The 8693-nt window shown below is 37.8% G+C and overlaps 1 protein-coding gene across 1 annotated transcript; it reads left to right on the top strand.

Annotated features, from left to right (window-relative positions):
• Positions 1–281: 281 nt before the first annotated feature.
• LOC144661401 (D-3-phosphoglycerate dehydrogenase-like) lies at positions 282–8133 on the top strand. Its single transcript, XM_078522147.1, has 10 exons — positions 282–570; positions 664–815; positions 1688–1753; positions 2905–2959; positions 4286–4384; positions 5108–5240; positions 5689–5850; positions 6402–6547; positions 6948–7199; positions 7596–8133. Exons 1-10 carry the CDS (start codon positions 430–432, stop codon positions 7941–7943), a joined length of 1554 nt encoding a protein of 517 aa, XP_078378273.1. The 5' UTR covers positions 282–429; the 3' UTR covers positions 7944–8133.
• Positions 8134–8693: the final 560 nt, after the last annotated feature.

Genomic DNA, 8693 nt, shown 5'->3' with positions numbered 1-8693 from the left:
TTCGGTCAGGCCCCCCAAAGAGACCTCGACAACAGGTCATTGTTCTCAAGCCCGATACTGAGATTGCAAAATACTTTCTCAACTTTGGACTTTGTTCAACTGTAGAGATCCATAAGTTAACTTTCACTTTAAAAGAGGACGTATTCCCAAATCTGCTTTGTTAAAGTGTGTCTTCTGTTGATTTGTGATCAGTTTAAAACCAGCTACACAATGAATTTTTTTATAACTGTCAAAGACCAGTGCCGATCGCCGATCGTTATCAGAAAATTGTTTGTATAATGGCGGGAAAATACCTGCACGTGATGGCGGTTCTTTTTAACCAATCACAACTCGCAGCTGCGAGTACATAATTCGGCAAGTGTGTACACGTGGAAATTTCTTTTAAGCTTACCTCGGCGATCGAGAACGAACCTCATAAACGGACCAAAAATGGCGTTTTCTTTGGATCTTAAGCGGGTTTTAATAAGCGACAGCGTTGATAGCTGCTGTAAAACGATTCTGGAAGCGAATGGCATCGCCGTGGACTTGAAAACGAAGCTCACAAAGGAAGAGCTTCTTGCAGAAATACCGGTAAGTGAAGTTGGTCGGTGGAACGAATCGCATTTTGTGGTCTTGCTTCGATATTTCTTTAGTTCTCACTGCCCTGATCTTAATTTATTTCAGAATTATGACGGCCTGATCGTTCGATCAGCAACAAAAGTGACTGCAGATGTGATCAAAGCTGGAAAAAATCTCAAAATTATCGGTCGAGCAGGCACAGGCGTCGACAACATCGACATCCCGGCCGCTTCTCTGCAAGGAATTATTGTAATGAAGTAAGTTAAATAGTTCTTAAATATTTTATTTCAATATACAAAGCATGTCATGGTTTCCTGGTTAATTAAATAACTTAGATTTTTCATCGCTCCATACTAATTCGTGTCACACCTTCCCTGGAGTTTGTACAAATTTTGTACAAAGCCGTTGAAATAGCTAGGCCAAAATATTCGCACACAGCGATCTTCCTTTGGTCTTTCTTAGGCGTCTAAGCTTAAAAAATCAAGTTAAAAAGTGGATTGGGGAATATTTGAGGGGCCAGTCAATTCACTTTGAATAGTGTGACTTTCCAGGATTGTGTGAAATCACGAAGGCTTCGTAAAAGTACTGAGGTGTGAAATTTCGTCACATCACGACATGACATTTCACGAAACTTTGAACTTTGCAGATTTCCTTGGGGATCCTTTAGGAAAAAATAAATACGAAGGTTAAGCTAAGAGCATAACCATTATAAAAACATTTTCTTTACACCAGGTCTGGAAAAATAGCCTTTGGGAGGCAAAAAAGGATTCTTAAAAATATTTGAATTTGTTTCATGGCACAATGTTTAATATCCAAAATTGAAGCCCTTCCAGTGAGACGACGTCATGTGGGAACTCTTCAAAGCATCTGACTGTTTTTCAAGGAAAGAAAAAACAAAACTTTATTTTAAATAATTGGTCATACCTTCTTTCCTGGAAAATAAGCCCATAAAAAGTTTTTTATATCAAATGACATGAGCCCTTGTTTTATTCTTAGAATTAAGTGTTTCAAAATTATTTCTGATTGCTTTCAGTGTGGCAGTGGTATCCAGTTACAATATATTCACTAAATGTTTGTGGTAAAAATCCTAGAAGGCACTTATTTAAATTATGTTTTCTATTTTTTGTAGCACACCAGGTGGCAACACAATCAGTGCTGCTGAACAGACCTGTGTACTCATTAGTACCCTAGCAAGGTTAGTAAACTTATGACCAAGACTGTTCCTGTGTAATGTTATCATAAAAGACCTTTATATATATAAAAAAAAAAAAAAAAAAAGGAAGGGGAAACGCAAAAAACCCCTAATCTGTATTTTCTATGGCATGGTATAAATATAATATAGCCCCCTTTTTCTATCAATCCCCGCCCCCCCCCCAAAAAGGCCCATCAAAAAAAGTAAATCATGTCAAAACATGAACATGTAAACAAGACAACTTTATACTTTTAGTGTTTTTTATTTGGCACATTTACTAGCTTGTTGCTGCTGTTAGTAAATATGTGTTCCTTAACAGCAAGGGGTCCACATTATTTCCTTTACTGATATTCACCCTAACTGATGCTTTTTTTTATAAGCCCATGGCCCTCTATTAGCCCAGCCCCCTCCTTAAGGTATCAGTGTACCCCAAAAAATTATTGACCATTTTAAAGAAAAATATATTTTGGTATTTTCGGGTAGATCTCATTAAGACCTTTCTGATTCAAATTAAATCAGAGCATGACTAAAAGATATTGACTCTACACAAAGTTATGAGCGAAAAACTTTTCTTTCCATTAATTATTTAATATTGATAGCTGTCAACAGGCTATCTAAAGAAGCAAGCAGCGATCTACCGTTGCGTGATTATCACATTTCTTTCGAGGAGATGCTTTGGGTGTTTTGCGCTGGCAAAATGCATAGTTTTTCAGACGTGAAAGAAGAAAAATTTTTTCCATTCCTTTCTCATGTTCAAAGAATGCTGCAACAACGGGAAAAGACTAAAGATTTGGCAGATGCACTAGTAGATATGCGATAGTGATGCACATTTCTGGTGCCAAGTTTCAAGAACACCGCTTCAATAGTTATAGAGATATTGTTTATTCAGTATTTTACCATTTTTTAGAGTCAAATCTTATGACGTCATCACTGATTTAATTTGCATAATACAAAAACGTCAATATCTCTGAAACGAAAAAAGATATTTCGAAAAGAAAGACGCCATTCTTCTGTATTTCGAAAGGCCTTTCAAATAAGCAGAAAATATTTTTCATGTCATATACACTTTAAGAAAAGTCTCAATGAAAAATAGGCCTCACCAGGGGTTTAACAGATCTTTTATGGTATTTTTGACATGTTACTTTTCCTGGTAGACATATTCCTCAGGCTGCTGCATCCATGAAAGAAGGAAAATGGGACAGAAAGAAGGTATGCCTTGACCTTATAACTGTAAAATTTCATTTGCCTTGTACCACATCTTACCAAACATATTTTAATCCTGACCATAAGTTGAGGGATTTGATGTCACCTACAAATCTCTGACAGGGGAGAAAAGTAAAGATCACTATAATGTTAATTAAAATACCATGGAATTCAGACTTCTTGAACGGTCCCTCAATATTTCGGATTTCCTGACAACTCGAAACCAAAATTTGTTTCCCTTGCATTTGCTTCACTCGGTGAAATAAAATTGTTCTAAAAACTTAGCAATGTTTCAATTAGCCATGTTCGAAACGAGTGGGGGACTGGGTACGAATATTCAATATCGATTGGATTGAAAAACTGGGCCTGTCATCTGAAAGAGCATCCAAAATGTAGTAACTCAACCAAATTTGAGAGTTATTGATTCAAACGCATAGGTATGGTTCACTTTTAGAAATTGCTAAAATAAGAGAGCTTAGTATGGATTGGAGGGACAGCTGTCCATCCAGCCATACTAAGCTCTCTTATTTTAACAATTTTTAAAAGAGTTCCATGCCTTTGCGTTTAAACCAATAACTCTCAAATTTGGTTGAGCTACTAATTTTTGGATGCTCTTTCAGATGACAGGCCCAGTTTTTCAATCCAATCGATATTGAATATTCGTATCCAGTCCCCTGCTCTTTTGAACATGGCTAATTCCGGGGTCTATAGACCGATCTCACTATGATGTTTTTCCCATGGGGGATAACTGCTAATTAACCCTCAATTTTTTAAACTCCTGATTTCTCAAACCAATTTCCGTTTCCCTTGGAGGTTATGAGAAATCATAGTTGCACTGTAGAGGCTGGAAAATCAGCAAAGAAAAACTTTAACACGAAGATATTGTCTTGATTGATGTAACAGCACATTCTTACATCCAACGTTTAAAGAAACTATGATAACTACAGTAAAAACCCGCGTATAAGAACCTGCTTTTTTAGAGTTTGGCAAAACAGGTTCTTATATTTTGGGGTACTTACTGGCATTTTTTAGCTTCCCTGTGCAATTCTTGATCTCTAAAGACATCCTTTTTGATAAAATACAGTTATTGTATTATAAATAAAATAGTTTAACCCCACATATAAGAACCTTTTGGGGTATTAAGGAAGCAAATTTCTGCCAGGAGGTTCTTAATTTCTAGGTTCTTATACGCGGGTTTTTACTGTAGTAAGGAGAAGATATATTTTAATTTTGAGCTTTGAACCAGGATAGGCATAAAACGCCAAGGTAATGGCTGTACATTATTTTGTTGTGCGAGGGAGTTGTTGATTGTTATTTTGTGCTTGTTTTTAGTATATGGGAAGTGAATTGCTTGGCAAGACTCTTGCAATTGTTGGATTGGGCAGAATCGGCAGAGAAGTAGCTCATCGTATGCAGTCGTACGGAGTGACGGTGAGATTACTAAATCTATAAGTAGTAATCACAAGTTAATTTTGAAAATTTTGAAATCTAGAAGCTTGGAAATGCTATTTTCAGCATTCTCCAAGAGCTATTTGTGATTTACGCCTATTGCAAATTTTGACATTTTTGAGACAATTTTGAGACATTTTGAGACATTTTTTCACATTATTGTCACGATTTCTGGTTTGTTTTAGTTTTTGGCTGTTTGATATTTTTGTGCATCACCCTACGTACGTTAAAAATTGAAAAGAAGTACAAATGTTATTGTTTCAAACCCTCTCGGGAGAGAAAGTTTTATTTTTAACATTTTATACAGGTCTGTTTTTACTTTTTGGGAAAAAACTGGAGGGGGCACGGACCCCCCCGGCCCCTCCCCTTGCTACGGCACTGTTTTTAGAGGTCAAAAAAGCTTAGATCATACCCAGATTGGTCTCCTGTAGGGATTTCATTAAATTTTCTGACAAGCATTCCCATCACTTTAATATGGGAGCCCCCCCTTTCCCTTCCCCCCCTCCATGCCAGGCAGCACACATAAGCTTCAAGAGCTATGAGTGATTGGCTAAGTTTCTAGTGACAACCACTGACCAATCATAAATCTTGTTGGTTATCCAAACATTCAAAAGTCCCTTTGCTGAAAGCTGATACTCGCAGGGTCTAAGGCATCAAAGCTTCTGGGGTGAAAAATTCATTTTCAATTGTTGTTCTTTTTCGTAGACAATTGGTTTTGATCCACTTGTTCCTGCTGATGAAGCTGCAAAGTATAACATTGAATGGATGGAGCTTGACAAGCTGTGGCCAAAAGCTGATTACATTACAGTACATACTCCTCTTATTCCTCAGACAAAAGGTGCGCAAGATATATAGGAAAATTGCTATTTCTTTCAGTCAAATATTTTAATATTTGAAACAACTTAAAAGTTGTTTTTTTCTAGCTTTTGAGTAAATTGTGAAAAAAATCCTTAAGTGTGCTATTTATAAGTAAACAACATTTGCCTATCAAGTAATACTTTCACCCCCAGCTCCCCGCCCAACAAAAAAAAAAAACAAAAAAACATTATAATTATAATTATCATGTGGTGTTGTTTCTGCATTTTACAGATTATAATTCATAAGTGAACTTGCTACCGGTAATTGTGACCCTAGTTCACGAATTCAGCTGTAATACCTCTCATTGTTAAAACAAAATTGCAGATCACTTCTATGGATGAAAGTTGACATTTGAATTGTACAAACTGCATTTTTAGGCTGATCATTCATCAGTCAAATATGTGTGTCACTTGGTGTTTTCTACACAGGTCTTCTTGGTGATAAAACATTCCCACTCTGTAAAAAGGGTGTTTACGTCGTGAACTGTGCCCGTGGTGGTATTATTGATGAGGCGTCACTTCTGAGGGCCTTGGAGTCAGGACAGTGCGGTGGAGCAGGTCTGGATGTGTTTGAAACTGAACCCCCTACTGGTAAGCTAGCTTACAAACTTTAGAGTTTTAAAGCAAAAATTAAAGCAGCATGCTTTATAGGAAACAATGTTATTGTACTCTAGGCAAGTAAGAGATAGCTGCATGTTAATGAACCATTACTTTGCACCAGGGGTGGGGGTGAATGGGTAAAGACACTTCCATGATTCTATGAACCCCTACCCCCATTAACAGTATTTGGTATCCAGAAATGCAGCTTCTAAAAGAAATTTAAAAATGTAATAATTTTCATCTATACACCCCAAATTACATAATGATAGTCCCTAAATGTGAAAGGATGGATAGTTTCTGGAACAACACAATTTTAATTAGTTTCTTTCTACATCATTTCTCTGCCTAATCCCAAAGAATGTCTCCCAAAATTTGCCTCTCCCATTTCGGCAAAAAAATAAGTATCAGTCGGTTTGGAGTTATCACTCTTAGGGGTTCACACAAGAATGAACTGAGCAACTTCGAAATTGCACAAGAATTTACAAGTCAAGTACTCTCATTACATCTTTTATTTATTCAATGTATGATATTTTTGCTTTCAGGAGTATCAGCACAGTTAGTGCAGCATCCACATGTAATAGCCTGTCCTCATCTTGGTGCCAGCACAGTTGAAGCACAAACAAGAGTTGCAAAAGAGATTGCTGAACAGTTTGTAGATGCTGTACAGGGAAAGTCACTCTTTGGTGTGGTGAGTAATCACGAAAGTAATTGCTTCTTCCAGCTGTTGCATGTATTGTGATGCAAGAACTTATATGCATGTCACAGATGGATTAACAAAAGGAATTTGCATGCTGTAAGTATCTGTACCTCCCCCACAAAAGGTATTTGGTTTTCCCGGCCTTCCTCCCCCAACCCACCCCCGTGAAAAATCCAGTTTTAATTGGCTTCTTACTTTCCTTCAAAATATTTTGGCTTTTGTGACCCACCACCCCCTTTGGAATTTCCAATTATGGTACCATAATCTCGCATCGTGGGTATGGATATTTTCTGAAATCACACATAATTCAAAAAGAAGTCTGTGAAAACTTGTCAGGAGAATAAATTGGTAGATAAGGACTTGTAAGATTTCTTTTTGCTCTCCATCATAGATCAACGCTGCATTCTTAACAGAAGCCCTGCAGCCTCAAGCGCAGCCCTGGTTAAGCTTAGGAGATAAACTTGGTAGGGTTGCCGCATGCCTTGCACAAGGAAAGGTTACCAAGGTAACAGTGACAACACATGGTGCTGAAATGAAGTCTGCCGGTCGCTACATCACTGCAGCTGTGTCAGCAGGAATTATTGGAGGAAATGACGTCAATTTGGTGAACTCTGCTGTCATTGCCAAGGAAAAAGGATTTGAGGTAAAATAAAATTCTTAAAATTTCTCTTGAACAGTTTAGACTGACATTTCAAATTTCAAATTATTTACCATGTATGAGCTATATAGGTATGTGCCACTGTGAAGGGTATGGTTTTCAAGTAGTTTAGTCTGGGATATGTTATAGAAGTCAGAGAGTATAAAGGATACAGTTCTATAAAAGGCAGGTCAGGATAGGGAAGGAATTTCCAGTGTCTGAGTCTAGTATTAAGTTGCAAAATCATCTGAACATGGTCTAATATAGGGTAAGGGTTTCAATGTCCCATTGGCACACCACCACCCAAAAATATACCTCCCCTGGGCTTTATACGTTGTAGCTGTGTTGTAGGTGTCATCTACAGATATTTGCACTCATATCCTTGTTTCTTCTTCATACAAGGTATCCTGCAGCCATGTTGACACAGTAGGGCTCCCTTATGCCAGTGCTGTTACAGTCGCCGTCAGCAGCAGCGGCAAAGATACCACAATAACAGGAACAGTGGTTGGTCTTGGTGTTCCTGTGCTGGTCAAAATCAACAGCATGGTGTTCAGTGGTGCCGTAACACTCTCTGGAAACTTGTTCTTTGCTAAAGGAAATCCTGGAAAGGTTTTGGCTGATCTTGTACCAAAGTTTGGCGATAATGGCGCAGTCAGCAATGTCCATGTCGCAGGGGGTGGTGCTGAGGGCATTGTTGCTGTTAGCGCCTCGTCACGAATCTCCGCCGATTACCCGTGTGTTTCACTGTAAACACCAGACCTGGTGGTCACTTGTCTCCTTTGCATCTTTAGTTTGGTCGTCACGCAAGCTTTTCACCAGAGGAAGTTGCATGGCAACACAAATTAGGACTGCAGAGGAAACTAGATTGTTGCGATGTTTCAGTTAATCAGTGTGAAAGTAGTTTGACCATAGCAAAATAATTCATAATAATACATAAAAAGTGTATCCAATCAATGTATCTGGACAACAATTTTACGACTGAACTCTTCAGTAACTGGTGTAAAGCTGGTGGCTTTTCCTTACTGAAACAGAGGCAATGAAGACAGAAAAAAGTGCTAAATAGCAGAAGCTAAATGTTAGTAGCAACTCAATGCGGATGTTCTTGTGTGCATCGCCTAACATGGAGAAACAGAAAAGTGTGACTTGAGTCAATAGACAAAGGCGAGTTTTTAAGCAGTAATATTGCTTCAGTTGGCAATTGATCTGCTGTGCAAGACAGATCAACAACAATCAGTAGTTGACATTATTTATTATTTATGTCAAATTTTTCTGTTATGTTAACAGTTCCTTCATGTTTTTTTACTGGAGGTTGCAAGTTCTAATTAATATAGTATAATTTATAATTAAAAAATTAGCTGCTTGTGTAAGTTATGCAGTGCTGAAACTAAACAGAGCTTTCGTAACATACAAGTCAGAGAATGACCGAGTGTGTTTTTTTGTACCTTTAAGAAGTTCCTTTCCTTTCATGGGAGGTGAGGTGAACTAATGGGTTAGTGCAAC

This window comes from Oculina patagonica, chromosome 7 (genome assembly GCF_052425735.1).
Source record: "Oculina patagonica isolate OP01 chromosome 7, crgOcupat, whole genome shotgun sequence".
Taxonomy (NCBI): Eukaryota; Metazoa; Cnidaria; class Anthozoa; order Scleractinia; family Oculinidae; genus Oculina; species Oculina patagonica.
The sequence above is the reverse complement of the archived record's forward strand: the minus strand, read 5'-3'. Positions and strand labels throughout refer to the sequence as shown.

What these genes read in the sequence shown, in the direction of transcription:
- LOC144661401 (XM_078522147.1), top strand. Translation starts at nt 430, where the DNA reads ATGGCGTTTTCTTTGGATCTTAAGCGGGTTTTAATAAGCGACAGCGTT. An exon ending in AGCTTCTTGCAGAAATACCG is followed by an intron (nt 571 to 663) that starts GTAAGTGAAGTT and finishes AATTTATTTCAG; the next exon opens with AATTATGACGGCCTGATCGT. An exon ending in GAAAGTCACTCTTTGGTGTG is followed by an intron (nt 6,548 to 6,947) that starts GTGAGTAATCAC and finishes TCTCCATCATAG; the next exon opens with ATCAACGCTGCATTCTTAAC.